We start from the raw sequence: 21,097 nt of genomic DNA, 5'->3' as shown, positions 1-21,097 counted from the left end.
CTCGTATAGCCGCTTTTGCCTGTATGAGAGTTTGTTTCTACATGCAACAAGGATTCCCCTGACAGACACATCATGTACACTATGCACGCATTCACAAATCAACTTACGATTCACTCAGAAATCAACTTAGAATGTGTTCAAAAACCGACAGGGATGCGTTTCAAAGTCATACGAATAATCGATAGACTTACGTGCGCTGGATGCTAGTTGCTTTGGGAAACAAGGTTTTTACCCCCCCTTGAGAATATGAATTTGCCCTCCCCCTCCTAGATCTAGTCCTGCTGCGGATGCATGAATCTGGCAACTTGGGCGCTCCAGTAAAATTTTTCTCAGTAGCATCTACCTGCTTGCTGCGACTGCTTACACAGTCAACAGCCACATTTCTGTAGCCAGAAGCGGAAGAAGGTACTACTCAACTGTGCATGCACTTGATCCTGCTCGTAACTGCTAAAACAAATCTAATGTAAACAGTTGTGACGTCATGCTCATCGGAGGCAATTTGTTGTTACGAAGCATCGCATAGTCTTCCTACAGCTCATTTTGCTGTTGGCAGACGCTTATATGAGCACTGTGTTTTGCTGCTGTATATGACGCACTTCCTTTGAATTTAAGTTTTATTTTCGTTTTTTCTCTCGTTCATGTTTTATTGCTGCAGTATTATCTGTAGTAGCGAGATACAGTAATATCCTTAGTTAGAGTATCGGTTCTTACCAGTCAAAATTACAAAAATTGAACTGAAAACAAAAACAAGGAAAAATTCCCGGAATTCTAAAAAATTCCCAGGTTTTTCCCGGTTTTCTCCCAGATGAAAAAATTCCTGGGTTTTTCCCGGATCTCCCGGTTGTCCTGGGTCGTATACACCCTGTCCCATCTCACCCATTTTCTTTTGAAAACTGAAATATTAAGTATTTTTTATGATCAAGTGAAAATCTCACTACTTCTACTCTCTCTCAATTATCCCTGGCAAAAAAGACTCTTCAGTACAACAACTGAAGATTTACAACATTTACACAGTTATATGCACTACTGTAATTTGCTTCTTAATGAATAGAGCTTTGTTTACAGACATAAAATCACATGCACTCAATGTTTCAGTAGGCTACCAGTCCAATATTACCTTTTCACCTGTAGTTGCAAAGGGTGCATTAAACCACTGCTCAAATGTGCTGACACATTTGAAAATAGAGGGCAAAAGGAAGTTTAACAAAGCCCAGAGTTCTGGAAGTTTGTTTTGCAGTGGTGTTCCTGTCAGGAGCAATCGATGTGGAGCAATATAGAATGTATTCAGAACCTGGGTCAGTTTGCAGTGGTGATTTTTCATTCGGTGCCCTTCATCAATAATCATGAATTTCCATCGCAGCTGAAAGTTAGAAAAATAAATGACATACAGTTACTGTCAGTGGCAAATGTACAGGCAGCACATTGTATACACAATTTTTTTCTCATTTGTAAGTTTACTCCCTCTACTCCAACCAATATTCAGTCAACATTGTAAGTCATAAATCCAATTAAGGTTCAAATGGTTCAAATGGTTCAAATGGCTCTGAGCACTATGGGACTCAACTCCAATTAAGGCAATCAAGATTAACTCACTTGGGAGGGTAGAGCTCACTAGTAGGAAAGGGAAGGTTTAAGAGTTGTGACTGTGAAATACTCATTCCGTGCCCATGTTCTGATTTAAACACAGTTTGATTACTGGTCATTTCAATTAAAATAGTCAATATTATGGGAATGTTCAATATTCAATAATTTAGAATGGGCAACACACGCAAACATAATCATTGTTTATATTTGACGAACACCTCAACCCCAACAATTTTATTTTGCTTGTCGCTATTGTTACAATACCATCTTCATTATGTTTAGCATAATTCTAGTTTGTACTCCATGAAAACCGTGAAACTTTCCTTGACATACTGTATTTCACTATACTGATCCTCATTATTCACACATAATTGTTAACTTTAACCATTTGAGGCACTTTTAATTTAATAAAATTACTTCTTTAACAACTCACCGTTCAGAACCTCTTCCTCATTCTACTAATCAATATCCTTGCTTTCATTAGGTTTCCCCTGTTTTACACAGCAGAAAACAAGTACAGAGGTTAAAGAAATGTGCAAACTTTCAGAGCCAGTGGCTCCTTCTGGCAGAAAGGTTGAAGGGAGAACAAAGAGGGGTGAAGGAAAAACACTGGCAAGGTTTAGGAAATGAGGAGAGTTCACAGGAAGACTGTCCTCCTCATCCCATCTGGTAAGTCTGCCCTAACCTGTGGTTCTGGGCAACTTTCCCCATTTCCCAAACCCTGACAGTCCTTTTGCTTCATCCCTCTTCCTTACTTTTCAACTCTTCTGCCAAAAGATGTCACTGGCCCTGAAAGTTTGCATATTTCTTTAACCTTTGTGTATGTTTTCTCCCTCTGTTGCTTGGTGAGCAGATTCTTTATCTGTCCAATTACATTATGTTTTTAAAATCTGATTATTTTCATTGATATAAATTAATTTTGGTCATACACTGCCAACTACAATGTTGTCCAAAATTGAAGTAACAAACTTCTCTTTACCTATCCTGTGTCTAATCCATGATATAATCATACAAACCATCAACCAGCTGTCCGTACGACCATGTTCTGCATGGAAGATGGCATTCCAGTCAACGGACAACCATGGCAATGATGACATCAGGGCACCTATAAAACAACATAATGTTTGCCGGACAGCCCCACATCAACAATCACTGTGTACACACTCACAGATGGTGCAGTATGGCACAGAGAAGATGCCTAGCAGACTATCTGCGGTGGAGGGCCAGAGAAAGAAGTATGCAAGACAGTCACAAACTGATGTAGGCCAATCACTTAGTGTGAATTGTTCTGTTGTTTATCAGATGTGCTGACACTGTATACAGACCAAAACTGTATCCTGAAGACCAGAACAGAGCCAACCATGTGTGATTTCAGAAGAGAGGACCTTTATTTGGTTGTAATGGCACAACAGTACCTCCTTAGTACTGCACGGCAATTGGCATTTGAGCTCGCAGCATCCACTGAACATGCTGTATCAAGGCAAATGGTGTGCAGAAGGCTTTCGCAGAGAGGCATTTACTGTAGGAGACCTGCTGTATTTCTACCTCTGACATGTCTTCACAGAAGGGGCTGTCTAGAGTGGAGTCATCAACATACCACCTGGGTGGCTGAACAGTGGGACTATGCCTACTGTTACAGATGAGTGAGTCCCAATCTAGTGTGGAGAGTGGTTATCAACGGATTCACATCTGGAGGGAATGTGGAATATGATTTTGGGACCCAAACATTATGGAAAGAGACCAATATCGATGAGGATCCCTAATGGTGTGGGCAGGGATTATGTTGACCACTCAAACCCCTCTGCTTGAAATTGTACAGTTGAATTGGCAAGATTTAACTCCTGTCAGGTATCGTGATGAGATCATTGGACCTCATTTGTGGTTGTTGCGAGGTGCTGTGGGTCGACTTTGCACTGATGGACAATAAGGCTCGACCTCATAGAGCACAGGTGGCCGATGTTTTCTTGAAAACGGAAGATATTGCACACTTGGCGTGGCTTGCTTGCTCTCCAAATTTGAATTCCATGAAGCCTGTCTGGGATGCACTAGGGAGATGGCTTGCATGACATCAGCATCCACCAACAGCTCTCCTAGACTGCAAGCAGCTTTGGAGGGAGAATGGGTGATATTACCTTAACATGAGACTGATGACATAATTCACAGCATGTCCCATTGTTTTCAGGCCTGTGTTGCTGCCAGAGGTGGTCACATCCCATACTGAACACATTAACCAGTTGTCAGAATGTGGTTGTGTACATTCTGTATTCATTGCATTGTTTCTACTTTACTATCACCTGTTTATACTATTTTGTTGTAAAATAAAAGCAAACTTTCAAAATTCCCATTAGTTGCTTCAATTTTGGACACCGGTGTATAATAATATATGTATATGAATATATGTATATGTATATAAATTCGAACAGCAATTTGCATACTGTGCTATCTATGACCATTCTTGTTAATGAAAGCTTTGTGTTGCTTCATTAAGGATTGCTACTCTCAAACTGAAAAACAATAAAGAGAAATGAGCTAATTCGATAGTGGAAAATTTCAATTTTGTAAGTTTCAAAAATGATACAGAAACATTCACCAACCACATTTCATTTCAAATACAGAAACATTTAGCAAACAAATATGGTTTTCAATCATCATTAAAATGTGTACAGTATGTGGACAGCACACGGTGAAAAAAAGGAGCCAGTGATTAAAAGTTTACAGAGCACTCATGAGAAAGATTCCAACTCTAGGAAAAGTTGGGACGATTTCACCAAGGCTCTGATAATATGGTAATAAGTCCTGTCAATCTGCTTTTACAGAATAGATTATTACTGGATGGCTTCATATTATTCTGAAGTATGTGAGAAGTTGTTCCTACTTGTAACTTGTGAGGTCGACTATTTCTCATTGCAATGTGTTTTGCTGACTTTGTGTGGAAAAACTTGTGGTGGCAACCATGTGGCTTTGTGAGGCCAAATTAAAAGCTGTACGAGCTCATACACAGCGACACTAGCATGGAAGTTGTGAAGTGCCATCAAACTGAAATGTTTTCAACATGCTGTGTACCACACAACACTTATTTATACAGGCAATTAAAACAAATTGTAGTATGACACAGTCAAAGTCAACAACAAGCAATTATAACGCTTCCTATTATACATGAAGGGCTTACAATATGACCCAAATGTGAACACAGGATTGCCACAAGAACCAGGTTTCGTGTGCCTTTTAGTTAGTACACTACCAATCTATACACTACATCCCTGGTAAAGATAAAAGCTCTGCAATGTGCAGAGAATGCATATACAAATGCTGAATTACTTTTCTACAGAGTAAATTTGATTACCACAATGTTAATGCTCAAAGAACAAGAAATGAGCTGGAAACTGTCCACAGCAAAACTACTCACAGCAATGTTTTCTCAGCACAAAGTGACTCATCTTGTAGTAATTATGCTAATCCCATACCACTTTCTTGGCAAGAGCATTGTTAAATACCTCAGATATTTCAGACTTCTCTCACCGACAAAAAATTAATATAAAATGTACTGCTCAGAAATGTCAGATGATTATCAACATAAACACAGCTATGACAGATTTTGGTGAGGGCTGAATATCCACACAGCTTTAAAGCTTTACTGAGCAATGACACATGCAACACTAATTACATGTGATGTTGTTATAGACCTGCCACGAATCACTGTAACTGCTAAGACAAAACTGACAAATGTCAACATATAGTGCTGAGAGTTTGTGTGAAAGTAATGCACTCCAGCCAAAGTACTACACTGATCATTGATGTACAAGAGCCTATAAATCATATACACCAACACTATCACTGTGCTACTTTTCTTTTGAAAGGTGCTCCAAGTGAACAAAAAGATGTGAAATCATTTGCTTCAAGTTTGTCAATGAATTGTTTAACACTGAATTTCTAAATTATTAGGACTCTTCTTCCACCATAAGCATACTATTTCAGGGGATTTCCAGCGTGGTTATAAGGTTACCTCAGCCAAACAATTTTAAAATCACACCTGTGAAAGCAGTAACTTGCATTCCTATAGGATATGACACTTACCTAAATAATGAAATTTTGATGTAGTTGTGTAGACAAAACATCAATCAATATTCACTCTGGTGACTTCAAAAGCACTCTGTTAGAACCACATAATAAATTCCAAATTTGCAGGAGAGTCATTTATACAAATAGATGTTACGAACAATTACTGAACACAAACATGCAGCTTGGTTATTTGCTGACAATTGACATGACAGTTTTGTTAACAACATAGAATTTTAAACCATACTTTAAATCAGAAGTATTGACTCGGCAAGTGTACAGATTTAATAACAACAAAATACAGCCAGGTGTACAGGTTGTGACAACACATGCTTGCAAATGAAATAGTAGGGATTTTATTTAAGAAAGCACCAGTTCTGAGATTTCTACTTATTCTATTAAAACCTACCTTTAATTGAAGGCTCGCAGTGACCAGAATTGGACATATCTTTTTATGACGGTTACAATTATAATTTGTTTTTGATTCTTCTTAAAAATGCCTACAGCATCTATTTGACATTCTCCTAAATAACTGTTCTGAGAATCCACAGTTATTTTCCTTGTTCGTATTTGACATAACATGAGTTGAAATTAATTTTAGATTGAATGTTTTGTAGAATCTGGATAATCCTCATACACTTTTTAGCGGTTTCTCCTGAAGGCACTAGTTTTGAATTTCATTTCATTGCAAAGCTATCCACTAGCCTTTCCCATCATAAAATTTATATGATGTAGGTTCTTCTAGTAGCTAGCAAGAGTCCTCAACTTTTTAGATTACCTTTAGCTATAACCTTCTGTTAGTACAGAGGTTCATTAATGAACAGAACTTTACTTTCTGATTTTAATTCTAAATATCAAACTGATAATGCTTCTTCTATTTGTTATTGGAATGATGAACTGAACTGGCTTGTTAGGGATGGAAACTGCCAGTTTACCTCTGAGTCTATAAACTACAGAATTTTCAAAGTGGTTTTCATCAGTGGACACACTAGCTTGCGTCACAATTTGCCAAATTATGATGAACCAAGAACATAAAGTATTTAAAATATGTTATTATTACTTTAAAGAGACATATACTTCAAAAAATCGTTCAGCGCTACATATGTTAATGGAACAGGAAGAAACCCTAATAACTGTTACAATGGGACATATCTTCTACCTTGCAGCTTATGATGGTTTGCAGAGTATAGATGTAGATGTAATTAAAGCACTTAACAGACACCTTGAACAACCTCAATAATGAAAATTTTAACAGTAAAGGGCCATAATAAGGAATACTTACTTTTGCCAGTACAGCTTTGTCCTTAATGATGTATTCATATGTGGTAAGTAGCACATTGAATTTTGCAGCTCGCATTTGACTTTGTATGTTACGCCTCACTGCAGGCGACCCTTTGTAAGCCACAACTATCACGGAAGGTGCCCATTTCTCAAATTCAAGTACCCAGTTGGATAAAGTTCTGTTAAAAATGATTACAGATTAAACAGAGTACTAATTTAAAATGAATTTACATAATTACAGAGTTCATTCTTGCATACTAAAAGCATTCATTGTGCTTCACATATTTCAAGTAGTATACTATAGGAGCTAATAACATCTAGGGTGTTATATCCTAGCCACTAATGCCACCCGAGCCCGCTGCCAAAAGGTTGGCAGCATCAAAGTCCGGACGCCGTCCGCATAAGCAGCGCCAGCGAGACAGGAAATCGCCGCAAGTCCGCGCGCGCCACCGCTGGCTTCTGGGTTCTTAAGCGCTGGAGTCGCGAGCGCTAGGACAGTTCTGTATTCGCCGCTCAGTTGTATACTCGCCATCGTATTGTGTACTTGCTAGTCAGTTGTGTGTTCATCGCAGCAGAGTTGTTGTTTGTCGTCAGCCGACACTGACCTAGCCGCTCCGACTCGAACTAGACAGATCTCTGTAGACACGGAGTTCACTACTGCGTTTCTGTATCTTCGTTAATAAAGATAAGTACCGACTTTTATTTAATCAGAGTGTTTAGGTTTTCATCTTTCTGTTCACTGTTCCAGCGGACCGGTCGGCCCGCTATTAAAAGTGTGGCGGTGACTTCGTAAGCCGTTTGTACAGTGAATTGCTTGTCGCTACGAACACCGCCACAAAACTGGCGACGAGGGCTTCCGAACTCGTGTGCAGGGCTGGTTCAACTTGTTTCTGGTTATACTAATTATAGCGATAAAATTTTGGGGGCTGGTTTAATTTGTGTTCACTATGTCTGCCGAATTACAACAGTTGATCTTGTTACAGAGTCAGCAAATACAAAGTCTGGTGGAAGCAATCGCCAAACAAGCGGCTAATCCTCCAACACAAAAGGAACAACCACAGGCAGAACCACCTTTCCGTGCTTTTGATGCATCAAGAGAAGAATGGCGAGAATATTTCGCGCAGTTGCAGGCGCACATGACAGTCTACAAAATCGCGGGTACTGAGCGGCAGCTTTATTTAATTTCCACTGCAGGCGTGGAAGTCTATCGACTACTTTGTAAGTTGTTCCCAGAATCCAAGCCAGAAGCTTTAGACTATGACGTTGTTGTTAACAAGCTTGCTGAGTATTTCAAGTCGCGAGTTCATGTGGCAGCAGCCAGATTCAAGTTCTTCAGATTAAAGAAACTGCCACATCAATCTAATAAACAGTGGTTAACAAATTTACGGGGCCTCACCCGTCAGTGCCGATTTAATTGTGTGTGTGGAGCTTCCTACAGTGATGTCATGTTACGAGACGCTATTACTCAAAACATTGCAGATTCTCGTATTCGTGCTGCTATCTTAAAGTTGCCTGACCCGTCATTAGAGACTGTGATGAACATCATTGAAGCCCAAGATACTTTTGACTATGCTGAGTGTGAGTTAGATCAGCCATGTATTTCTCAAATTGCCTGTGCTAAGCAAGCTATGTCACGCCCGCGGCCCCACCGGCAGAGTCAGACTGTCAACACTAGCCGGCCGCGTCATGTTAAACACATTCGTCAGCCGCGTGTGCAAAATGATAGAGTTAAGTCTTGCCCTAAGTGTGTTCTTGCTCATCCTCGTGAACGTTGCCCGTTGAGAAACGCGGTTTGTCACTTTTGTCAAAGGAAAGGACACATCCAGACTGTTTGTTTGCGTAAACGCAAGAACAATTCTAGTGCTGCCCAGTCCATGGATATTCATGTTCTTCAAAGCCAGCCCGCCCAGAAGGTCGCGTTTAAAGACTCTTCCACAGTTCGTGTGGGTAATAAACTTGTTCGCAATAAGCCACCCACCCAGCCCTCTGCTATGCGACCCAAGCGTAATTCAAACGCTGTAAAACGTAATGTACAGACTGCAAGTGAAGCGGGAGTTGTTCCACCCGCCCAACCCACGAGTTGTCGTAAGCAGCGAACACGCGCTAAACGCGCTGATTTTGTGTCTTCCGCCTCCACTGCACCGATCCAGAAACAGTGTAATAAACTATTTGTGAAGCTACGCATCCAGGATAAGACCTTCAATTTTCAATTAGACACTGGTGCGTCTGTGACTCTCATAAATAGTGCTACGTATGCGGCTATCGGCCGCCCTAAACTTTCAGCGGCAAAACATTCTTTGGCTACTTATAGTGGGGAACAAATTCCTGTGTTAGGTGTATGTAGCGTGCCAGCCACATTCCGTGGCAATACAAAAACAGTTTCATTCACGGTGCTCCGCGCTACAGACAGTGTAAACATTTTCGGATTAGACTGTTTTGACTTGTTTGGCCTGTCTATCCAAGACAGTGTAAACATTTTCGGATTAGACTGTTTTGACTTGTTTGGCCTGTCTATCCAAGACAATGTGTTGCAAATTAATTCTGTTGTTGTTCCTCCAGACAGCATAACCGATTTGTGTAAACGATACAGTGACATATTTGAAGACGAACTAAGTTGTGCTGCGAACTTTGCCGCTCATATTACGTTAAAAGATAATGCTCAGCCTCGATTTTGTCGTGCTCGTCCAGTGCCTCACGCCCTCCGGGCACCTGTAGAAGATGAACTTCGTCGTTGGCAAAACAACGGTGTTATTCAACCCGTTTCAGCGAGCCAGTGGGCTTCTCACTTAGTTATTATAAAGAAACCGTCTGGCAAGTTACGTTTGTGTGCTGTTTTTAAGTCGACCGTTAATCCTCAGACTGTCATTGATTCTTTTCCTTTGCCTAGACCGGACGAGCTGATGGATAAGTTAGGGGAAGCTCGTTTCTTTTCCAAAATTGATCTCCGTGAAGCATATTTGCAATTGCCCCCCGACGAGCAATCACAACAGTATTTTGTCATAAACACATCGTTGGGGTTGTTCCGCTTTCTGCGTTTGCCTTTTGGTTGTGCGTCAGCTCCAGCTGTTTTTCAGCGTTTTTTGTCACAACTTCTGGCTAATGTGCCATCGTGTCGCAACTATTTAGACGATATTGTTGTGTCCGGTCGGACACCTGCTGAACATTTCCGTAATTTGGAGTGTTTGTTTACAGTGTTGTCTCAGGCAGGCCTACGTTGCAACATCGATAAATGTTCATTTTTCCTTACGGAGATGGAGTATCTGGGACATGTTATTAATGCTCAAGGCATTCATTCCTCCCAGTCACATTTAGCAGCTATTCGTGATTTGCCCGCCCCTCGCAATCTGCGTGAATTGCAAGCGGTTCTTGGCAAGTTGACATATTATATTAGGTTTATACCTAATGCATCACAGATTGCTGCACCGTTGCATCGTCTCCGCCGTAAGAATGTTCCGTTTGTGTGGTCAGCTGATTGCCAATCAGCCTTTCAGCAGCTTAAAGAGGCTTTATTGAATGATCGTTGTCTGGTCCATTACGACCCTAACAAGCCTCTGGTGTTAGCTTGTGATGCCTCTTCTTTCGGCCTCGGTGCTGTGTTGTCTCACCGAGTCGGTAACAGCGAACGTCCTATTGCGTTCGCATCTAAATTGCTAAACAAAGCTCAGTGTAATTATAGCCAATTGGACAAGGAAGCGTTGGCTATTGTGTTCGGTGTCACAAAATTCCATCACTACCTCTATGGTAGATCATTCTATTTAGTAACAGATCACAAGCCCCTGACGTCACTGTTTCATCCGTCTAAACCAGTTCCTCAGCGGACAGCTCAGAGACTACAATGTTGGGCTCTTTTGTTCTCACAATACCAGTATGAGATACTGTATCGCCCTACAGCTCAGCATGCAAACGCTGACGCGCTTTCTAGATTGCCGATTGCTGCGGATGATGTCTTCGATTCCTCTGACGACTCTTGCCATCAGATTGACGCCGATGAGCATCAATCCCTCCGGGATTTTCCGATTGATTATCGTCAGGTGGCATGTGAGACGGCTACGGATCCTCATCTGAGTTTATTATTACGTTTTGTTCAACGTGGTTGGCCGTCCAAAGCAAAGGACATATCGGATCCTGTGGTTCGTCGCTATTATCCACAACGTCATCTGTTGTCTGTTTCGCACGGAGTTTTGCTGTTACGCACCGAGAATGACCAGCTTCGTGTAGTGGTTCCCCAAGTGCTCCAATCCAAGGTCCTCGACTTGTTGCATCAAGGTCATTGGGGAGTGGTCCGCACCAAGCAGCTTGCCCGCCGTCATTGTACATGGATCGGCATTGATAAGCAGATTACGCAGATGTCTACAGATTGTTCGATGTGTGCCGAACACCAAGCTGCTCCATCTCAATGCTATTTTGAGTGGGCATGCCCTGCCGGTCCCTGGCAGCGAGTACATATTGATTTCGCTGGTCCATATTGGCATTCTCGTTGGCTCATCGTGATAGATGCATTTAGTAATTTTCCGTTTGTTGTGCCCATGCAGTCTACAACGTCTGCACAAACTATACAGGCGTTGACTTCAATTTTTTATATTTAGGGTCTTCCAGAAGTTTTAGTGTCTGACAATGATCCACAATTTCCCTCTGCTGAATTTGAAAGTTTTTGTTCTGCCAATGGCATTCGACATGTTCTTACTCCGCCGTTCCACCCTCAATCGAATGGTGCAGCGGAAAGTTTTGTACGCACATTCAAGGATCATATGGACCGCCTTCGTGCTACGCACTCTCGTCAGCAGGCCCTCATCACGTTCCTGTCGTCGTACCGGACCACGCCACGCGACGGCCCTTCGCCTGCGGAGCTTCTCCACGGCCGTCGTCATCGCACCCTACTACGGTTGTTGCACCCCCTGGATCGACCCGCCACTTCTGAGCATCGCCCGCGTTTTCAGCGCAACGACGCCGTTTTTTTCAGAGTTTATCAGGGTCGCCGTTGTTGGGAACGTGGTACCGTGATAAGTGTCCAGGGTCGCGGTTTTTATACTGTTCAAGGTGCTACTGGGGTGCACAGGAGGCATCAGAACCAGTTGCGCCACGCTGGCCGCCCGGATTCTGCCGCTCGTTCTTTGTCCACAGATTTGGTCCGCGGCGGGTTCCAGCCGCGCCTTCCGACTTCGCTGCCGCCCCCAGGGCAGCAGCAGCAGCCGTCGCCGCTACCACGCCGACAGCCAGTCCCGTTGATGCCTCCCGCGCAGCTTCATCCGGGAGCGCCCCAGGTGGTCGCTCCGGCGCCTGCGGTCCCTCTTCAGTCGCCACCGCCTTCGGAGCTGATGGACGTCGACCCCTCAGCCGGGCCGCCTTCCCAAGCGGTGGCTGTGCAGCCTGTCCTGGAGCCGCTTTCCTTGGGCACCCCCAAGGAGTCTGACACCGCAGCGCCTTGTCCGGCGCCCACTCAGCAGCCGTCGACGCAGCGTCAGGAGACGCTGCCTCTCTTCGTGGGTCCCGACGCCTCGTCGCGTCCAGTACCAGAAGCTGGTCACAGGCGTGCACCCTGACCTCGGTTTTCAGTCGGTGTTTCCCGAGGCCCCGCGCAGACAATGCTGGGGTGCGGACCGGGGACTGCCACCGACAAGTCTCCGCCCCGGTCTCTTCTGCTACGCCTGCGGCCAGACCCCTCCCCCGCCGTTGACGCTCGCCACATCATTATTCAACGACGGTGCAGCGATTTGGGGGGGGGAGGAGTGTTATATCCTAGCCAGTAATGCCACCCGAGCCCGCTGCCAAAAGGTTGGCAGCATCAAAGTCCGGACGCCGTCCGCATAAGCAGCGCCAGCGAGACAGGAAATCGCCGCAAGTCTGCGCGCGCCACCGCTGGCTTCTGGGTTCTTAAGCGCTGGAGTCGCGAGCGCTAGGACAGTTCTGTATTCGCCGCTCAGTTGTATACTCGCCACCGTATTGTGTACTTGCTAGTCAGTTGTGTGTTCATCGCAGCAGAGTTGTTGTTTGTCGTCAGCCGACGCTGACCTAGCCGCTCCGACTCGAACTAGACAGATCTCTGTAGACACGGAGTTCACTACTGCGTTTCTGTATCTTCGTTAATAAAGATAAGTACCGACTTTTATTTAATCAGAGTGTTTGGGTTTTCACCTTTCTGTTCACTGTTCCAGCTGACCGGTCGGCCCGCTATTAAAAGTGTGGCGGTGACTTCGTAAGCCGTTTCTACAGTGAATTGCTTGTCGCTACGAACGCCGCCACAAAAAAGGGCATCTCTGAAGACTTGATTACAACCTCCATTTATATCTGCTTGAGATAGGCATCTGAAACTTTCATAAAAATGTTTGTCCTGTTTGTCGCATATTTAATTAATGCATCATAGCTATATTGTAGTAGTTGCAGGGTCTAGGACAATGAATATGTTCACGAAGTAGGAAAAAGCTCAGTGAGTCTCTAATATCACCACAACCAGACAAGAATAACAATATAGCAGGCATTTTATGCAACATATAAAACTGTATTGTCGTTGTCACAAAAATGAAGTCTTGATATGATCAGTTCCAAAATATTGCAACTGCTATGACAAAATTAGCAAATGTCAACAAACAGTAGGAGTGAGTACCACTGTCCAAATTCTCTTTCTCTCTCTCTCTCTCTTTTTTGTAAAAGTGCTCAAGCTAAACAAAAAGATCTGTACCAAATGCTTCAAATTTGTCAATAAATTGCCTAACAGTACATTTCTAGATTTTTAATGACTCTTTCTCAATCAAAAGCAGCATACTTCATAATTTTGGTGGAGTTTCAGCAAGATTGTAATGCTACTTCACATTATTTCAGACGATTTTCAGCAAGATTATACTGTTAACTCATCCAAACATTTTTAAAATTATACCAAGAGGAAGTTAGAGCTGGCATTTGTTTTACTGTCTTACCAAAAGTGAATTAAGATCACTAGAAAATTTAACAACAGTCGGATGTTTTCTGTACGAAGACCTGAGATAATAGTTCACAGAGCCTCACATGTGTTACAAGGTCCAAATGATCTATAGATAATACCTTAAACAAGCATTAATTATTTTGTATAGACTAAAGACAACTTGTTCCAAGTTCTTTGTCCAATTACGGCACTCTATGGCCTGACTTAGCAGCCATAACATAATTACATACTGAACATCATAATTGTTGTGACTCGCCAATCATTCAAAGCACCGCGGCGCAATTACGAGCGTCCTCTATGTGCGGCGCTGTCTGCCAGCCACGCAGCAGCTGCACCGCCTAAGCGGCCAGCCGAGCAGCGGCCACTAGACTGGGACTCAGTGCTCATTCGAATGCTCTTGCTTGTCAACTTACTCTGTGACTTATATGTGTTGTGTCGTTCTGAAATATAGGTGTTAAACTTGACCTTATAACAATTGGCGACGAGGATGGGATCTTTCCTTTTCACCGTTGACCCACAGGTTTCCATGGCTACTGTCGAGCAACTATTGCAAAATCTCCTTGAACAGCAAACGCTTCTAACAGCGGCGATTCGCAATTTCGTCGCGGCGTCAAATGCAGGGCGTTTCTTGTCGTTGGCTATACCTCCTTTTCCTCCTTACGACGAGACGGTGGAAGACTGGTCTGATTATGAAAAACGTCTTCGACAGCACTTCTTGGCATTTCATGTCACAGACGAACAACCATGTAAGTCTCTGTTCCTTTCCTGGATTTCACCTCAAATGTATCGGTTGTTGTCGCAATTGGCTCCTTTGAAGGATCCTGCGTCTTTGTCCTTTGCTGAAATGTGCTCACTTCTGTCTGTTTATTTTCAAAAGCAAAAGCATGTGGTAGCCTCTCGTGTTGCCTTTTATCGTTGTCGAAAACAGCCACATCAATCCTATCGCGCTTGGGCTGCTGAACTTCACGGCCTCAGTCGAAAGTGTCAATTTTTTTACTGACGTTCACATAGAATCCTATGCCGATTCCATGGTATGGGATGCTATTATCCGGTCGGCGCCGAACAAAGAAGTTCGGCTACGTGCCCTTCAGTTGGCAAATCCGACTCTAGATGAAGTTCTCTCCATTGCGCAGTCTTTTGAAATTTCTCGCGCCGCTGGCGCGCAAATAGAGGCGTGGGGTGATGTCGGGGAAATACAACCTCTGTGCGCTGTTGACGACGCGTGCGGCGTGTCCCCGCCAGCCGATGTGGCCGCAGTGCGCTCCCACGCGCAGCCTCGGCCTAACCGCAAACAACCCGCTAAGAAACTGCAGCAAAACCCCCGGCAACTTCTTTCATGTCCGCGGTGTTTTACGAAACATTCACGCGAGGATTGTCCCCAACATTGGGCTGTGTGTCAGAATTGCAAAAAGAAAGGTCATGTGTCTTCGGTTTGCAAATCCGACCGCATACATGATGTTTATGAACGTGACGCTGATTCTGATTCTGTGTTGCCTGTGTTCCCTTTCAGGGAAGTTATTCCTCACTGTCCAAATCCTTGGTCTAGATGTTCGCATGCACGTGGATACTGGTCCTGCTGCCACTATAATTAATTCTCAGACGTGTCTTCAGTTGGGTTCTCCACTCCTGTCACCTGTCACTCGGCAATTACGGACATACAATAAACAGAAGATTTCTCTCTTGGGACAGTGTAATGCTGAGGTATCTTACAAATCCGTCGTTCGCACTGTCCCCATATTTGTGGTCGACCAGAGTAACGCAGAGAATCTTTTTGGTTTCGATGCCTTTCGTGTTTTTGGGTTCTCCATAGATGACTCTGTCAATATTGTCTCTGATGCTATTCCTTATGCTCAACTGGATTCCTTGTCGACGACATTTTCGTCCCTTTTTCCTGCTGGGTTAGGCCATGCAAACAACTTTGAAGCTCATATCATGCTCAAACCCACTGCTCGGCCTAAGTTTTTTCGGGCTCGGCCCATTCCTGTGGCCTTCGTGATCGGGTAAAATGGGAGTTGGATCATCTCACTACTTCAGGGGTCTTGCTTCCTGTCACTTCCAGTGAGTGGTCCTCTCCTGCCGTTGTTGTTGCTAAGCCAAATGGTGATATTCGTCTCTGTGGCAATTTCAAAGCCACTGTAAATGCTCAATGCCTCATCGACACTTACCCTTTGCCCCGTCCTGAAGAACTGTTCACTAAACTTGCTGGAGACCAGTATTTTTCTAAAATTGACCTGTCAGAAGCTTATCATCAACTTCCTCTCGACGCTGCTTCCCGGCAGTTTCTGGTCCTTAACACGCCTTTCGGCCTCTATCAACACCAATGTTTGCCATTCGGGGTTGCTAGCGCCCCTGCTCTCTTTCAACGATTCTTGGAACAATTACTGCTCCCTGTCCCTGGGTGTATCAATTACATGGACGACATTGTTGTCACTGGCTCCACCACTGAAGAACATCTTCAAAATCTCCGCACACTTTTTCATGTCTTACAGACTGCCGGTCTTAAGTGTAATCTTCAGAAATCACAATTTTTTCAGGCATCTATCACGTACTTGGGCTTCCAACTCTCTCGGGATGGTATTCGTCCGCTCCAGCAAAATGTCGCTGCTATCGATGCCCTTCCTTGCCCTACATCAGTTAAAGAACTGCAGGCTTTCTTGGGGAAAATATTATACTATCACAAGATTTTACCGTCTGCTGCTTCGGTGGCTCAGCTGTTGCATCGCCTGTTGCATAAAAACGTGTGTTTTCACTGGTCCGTGTCATGCGATCGGCTTTCCAGAAATTGAAGACTATGCTGAAACAGGCCCCGTGCCTGGCTACTTATCGACCTGGCCAACATCTTGTTCTTGCCTTAGACACCTCTCAATAAGGGGTCGGTGCAGTCCTTGCGCACCGTTTTTCTGACAGTTCGGAACAACCCATTGCTTATGCCTCCAAAACGCTCACGGATGCCCAACAAAAGTATTCTCAAATTGAAAAAGAAGCTTTGGCCATTATTTATGCTCTTCATAAGTTTGGTGTCTTTCTCTATGGCTCAAAATTTCATCTTGTTACGGATCACAAACCACTTATTTCCTTGTTTCATCCATCAACGTCACTTCCCGACAAGGCTGCACACTGCCTCCAGCATTGGGCTCTTTACTTGTCTCGTTTCAATTATGAGATTAATTTCCAGTCAACGGCTCAACATGCAAATGCTGATGCTCTGTCTCGCCTTCCCATGGGTCCTGATCTGGCATTCGATAGGGACTAACTTTTGTGTTTCCACCTGGATGTTGCCGAGCAGCGGGATGTGGACGGGTTCCCCATCACTGGGGACAAGCTGGCGGCTGCTACGGGTTCTGACCCTACCCTCTCCTGGGTTTTACACAGTATTCAGAAGGGTTGGTCAGATCGCCCGTCCACTAAGACTTCTGATCAGTTGCGGAACTACGACGCTTTGCACTACCGCCTCACAGCTAGGGATGGTGTTATCCTCCTTTCCACTGACAATGCTTCGCCGCGTGTTGTGGTACCTGCGTCTTTGCGTGCTTCGGTCTTGCGCCTCCTTCACCAAGGGCACCGGGGTGTGTCTCGCACAAAATCTCTGGCGCGCCGTCATGTGTACTGGCCTGGCATCGACTCTGAAATAGCACACATGGTCGCTGCCTGTGGCCCTTGTGCGTCACAGGCCGCTGCCCTGAAGTCATCTTTGTCACCATGGCCTTCACCTGAGAAGCCCTGGGAGTGCATTGATGCTGACTTTGCGGGACCCTTTTTAGGTACTTATTGGCTCCTTGTAATTGATGCCTACTCTAACTTTCCTTTCATTGTCCGTTGCACATCGCCTACCACCGCGGCAACCACCAGTGCTCTCGCCCGCATTTTTTCTTTGGATGGCCTCCCCTCTACTCTTGTTACTGATAATGGTCCGCAATTTGCCTCTTCCGAATTTGCGGATTTTTGTGCTCTTCACGGCATTATGCATGTCACGGCCCCGCCGTTCCATCCACAATCAAACGATGAGGCTGAACGAATGGTCCGCACATTTAAGGCTCAGATGCGGAAACTTCTGACTTCTTCTGCTGCTGATGATGCGCTTCTCCAGTTTCTGGCGTCTTACCGTTTCACCCCCATGGGCGACCACACCCCGGATGAGCTCTTACATGGCCGACAGCCCCGCACGCTACTTCATCTTCTGCGGCCTTCCACCTCATGACTGCGGGTGCCTTCACTTGGCCGGTTCACCGCCGACGACCTCGTCTGGGTACGGGGATATGGCAGGCGGCCAAAATGGAGCCCGGGCCGCATCTTACGACACCGTGGCAGATGCCTGTATGAAATCCAGGTGGACACGGGTGTTGCAGTGTGTCATTCGGACCAGCTAAGGCCTCGTGTGCCGGCAACGCCTGTTCCGAATGCCGCTACACCACCTTCGGCTCTACCTGACGCTCGGGATCTTGGAATCTCTCAATATTCACAATGCAGCCCTCTCATCGTCATCGCGATGCCAGCACAAGAACGGACGCCACCAGGAGACATGCCCATGCAGGAACTGGATGACCATCCTCTGTCAGAGCAAATCTACTCGCCTCCTCCTCCAACGGTCGCTGACACATCGCCCATGTCTCCTGTCATATCAACTGGACTTGCCGCAACGGGCAGATTGGTGCATGGGGCCCCAGCAGATTCGACCCCTACGTCTCCTGTCATCTCGACCCGTTATCATCGGGGACACTTCCGTCCGTACAGGAAGCCTCCTCCTCGAGACTTTACGGCGAGTCAAACAACGCCTATGGACGTTAGCCATCTCCAGGACACCTCCATCAGGACCAGTGCAACAATTTCAAAGGGGGGAAAAGTGTTGTGACTCGCCGATCATTCAAAGCGCCGCCGTGCAAATACACGCGTCCTCTACGTGCGGCGCTGTCTGCCAGCCATGCAGCAACTGCGCCACCTAAGCGGCCAGCCGAGCAGCGGCCGCTAGACTGGGACTCAGTGCTCATTCGAATGCTAACATGTACACATGTCTTGCTTGTCAACTTACTCTGTGACTTATATGTGTTGTGTCGTTCTGAAATATATGTGTTAAACTTGACCTTATAACAATAATGTTTATCAGAAAAATTATAGTCTTCCTGAAAATATGGCCTTTCAAGGTGATTACTGAAGCACCCAGAAAACAACATATGTTTTGGGGTTCAGACTCATGCAAAAAAATTACTAACAAACAAATGGATAACCCAGAGTATAAAAATTTCTGGTGCCAGGAAGAGGAAACCCCACAACGAACTGAAATATAATAAAAACGAATGTTTTACTGAGTATGTTCGTCATTATAAAGCTGTATTTAAAAAAGTTGTGAAGGCAGCCAAACAAATGGCAAACAAGTTCATTGTACAACATAAAAGTAAAACAAAAGCAGTGTGGTCTGTTGCCAAATCAGAGTTAGGTGTTAGAGTTAGTAGCAATGAACTATCTAAGATTAAAGTAGATATAACTTTATTGTACAAGCAGCTCACATATCAGAGTGTTTAAATGAATTCTTCATAACTGTGGAAAAGACAGATGATGATGTAGCAGAATATCAGAGTAAAGTAGATCCCTTTGGAATCCACCAAGAAGCTGAGTATCTTACGGATTTAAAAAAATCACAATAAAGGATGTGGAAAAATGTTATATTATTATTTAAAAATAAAAACTCTGCTGGGTGGGATGGGATACCCACTAAAGTGATTAAAACCATGTGTGGTACAATAGCACCTCCCCTAACTAAATAATTCAAACGGTTTTTTGAACAGGAACGCTTTCCAGACTTTTGAAGTATGCCCAAGTCAGACCTTTGTTCATGAAAGGGTCGAGGGAAGACAGTACTGCCAAAAGTGTAAGAGAAAGTAGCTGCAAACCAGATCAAAAACTTTTTTGTAAAAAATTATATAAGTAACCCATTTGGATATCAACCAGGCAAAAAACACTCTGGATGAAGTGAATAACTTTACTGAAAAGATAGGCAAATCATTGGATCAAAGGAGTAAAGTTGCAGGTATCTTCTGTGATCTCACAAAAGCGTCTGACTCCATAAACCATGACTTGCATATCTACAAATTAGACAAATAAGGGATTAAGGACAATAATCTAAATTGGCTACATCATACTCAAACAACAGAAAACAAATGGTAAGTATCACCACATACGCAGTGAATTATTATTCTAAATGGAGGATAGTATCACACAGTGTGCCTCAATCCTGTTCCTGTTCTGTGTAAATGACTTACCAATAAATATAAGTTCCCCATCAGTTTTGTTTGCAGACAATTGTTCTGTTTTAATTGAAGATGATGATGCAGAAAAAATTCTGAGCTCCTTCAATGCACACTGGATACCTCAGAAAACTGGTTCCAGTTAAATGGCTTGAAACTGAACATTGCAAAAACCCATGTGGTACATTTCAAAACAAAACATTTAAAATTTGTGGAACTTAAGCTGGAATACACATACTGAATTCCTATCAAATACTAGCAAATTCCACTGACTTTGAGTACACAAAAAAATTGCTCACATAGTTATTTTGAATCTGTCATCAGATATGGGACAATTTTCTTGGGAAGTTTAAGTAGTGTATCTCAAATATTGAAACTGGAAAAGAAAATTGTCAAATACATGTGTACTGCACAGCAAACAGTCTTGTCGCAGATTATTTCGAAAACTACAAATCCTAACTGTTCCTTCCGTACACATTTATGAAATTATAATTTTCCTATACATCAGACAAAAATTATTTGAGGAGAATCACTTTAACCATACATATAGTAGTAGTAGTAGTAGTATGGTATGGTATTCTGTCTTATGGCAGGTCTTTGTCATGGGTTAAGCCTCTTCCACTTTTGTTTGTCCATAGCCAGTCTTTTCATTTCTGAATATTTGTCTCCTTTTATATTGTCCAGCATTTGATATCTTCTTTTTCCTCTTCCCCCTTTTCCCTCCACCATTCCTTCCTTCAATAAACAGTCCCTCCTCAAACAATGTCCAATCCAGTTCACTTGTCTCTTTCTGATAACTTTCAGCATGTTTCTTTCTTCTCCAACTCTTCTTAATACTTCCTCATTCCTAACTCGGTCTTCCCATTTCATTTTTTCCATTCTCCTCCATATCCACAACTCTAATGCCTCCAATCTTCTTTCATCTTCCTTCCTCAATGTCCAGGTCTCCGCACCATATAGTGCAATGCTCCAGATGTAACATTTGGCAAGTCTTTTCGTCAGATCTTTGTTCAGTGGACTA

The 21,097-nt window shown here is 43.8% G+C and overlaps 1 protein-coding gene across 2 annotated transcripts in view; it reads right to left on the bottom strand.

The window, feature by feature from the left end:
* The window catches only part of LOC124605066 (ATP-dependent helicase brm-like), a 231,433-nt gene that overhangs the window by 64,572 nt on the left and 145,764 nt on the right, over positions 1 to 21,097 (bottom strand). For both annotated transcript variants that reach the window (XM_047136532.1, XM_047136531.1), the window contains exons 15-16: positions 6,923 to 7,100; positions 1,118 to 1,360 (exon numbers count right to left, since the gene is read on the bottom strand). In XM_047136532.1, the coding sequence (XP_046992488.1) occupies positions 1,118 to 1,360; positions 6,923 to 7,100 (421 nt within the window). The remainder of the gene's footprint in view (positions 1 to 1,117; positions 1,361 to 6,922; positions 7,101 to 21,097) is intronic.

Source organism: Schistocerca americana, chromosome 1 (genome assembly GCF_021461395.2).
Source record: "Schistocerca americana isolate TAMUIC-IGC-003095 chromosome 1, iqSchAmer2.1, whole genome shotgun sequence".
NCBI classification, from domain to species: domain Eukaryota; kingdom Metazoa; phylum Arthropoda; class Insecta; order Orthoptera; family Acrididae; genus Schistocerca; species Schistocerca americana.
The sequence above is the reverse complement of the archived record's forward strand: the minus strand, read 5'-3'. Positions and strand labels throughout refer to the sequence as shown.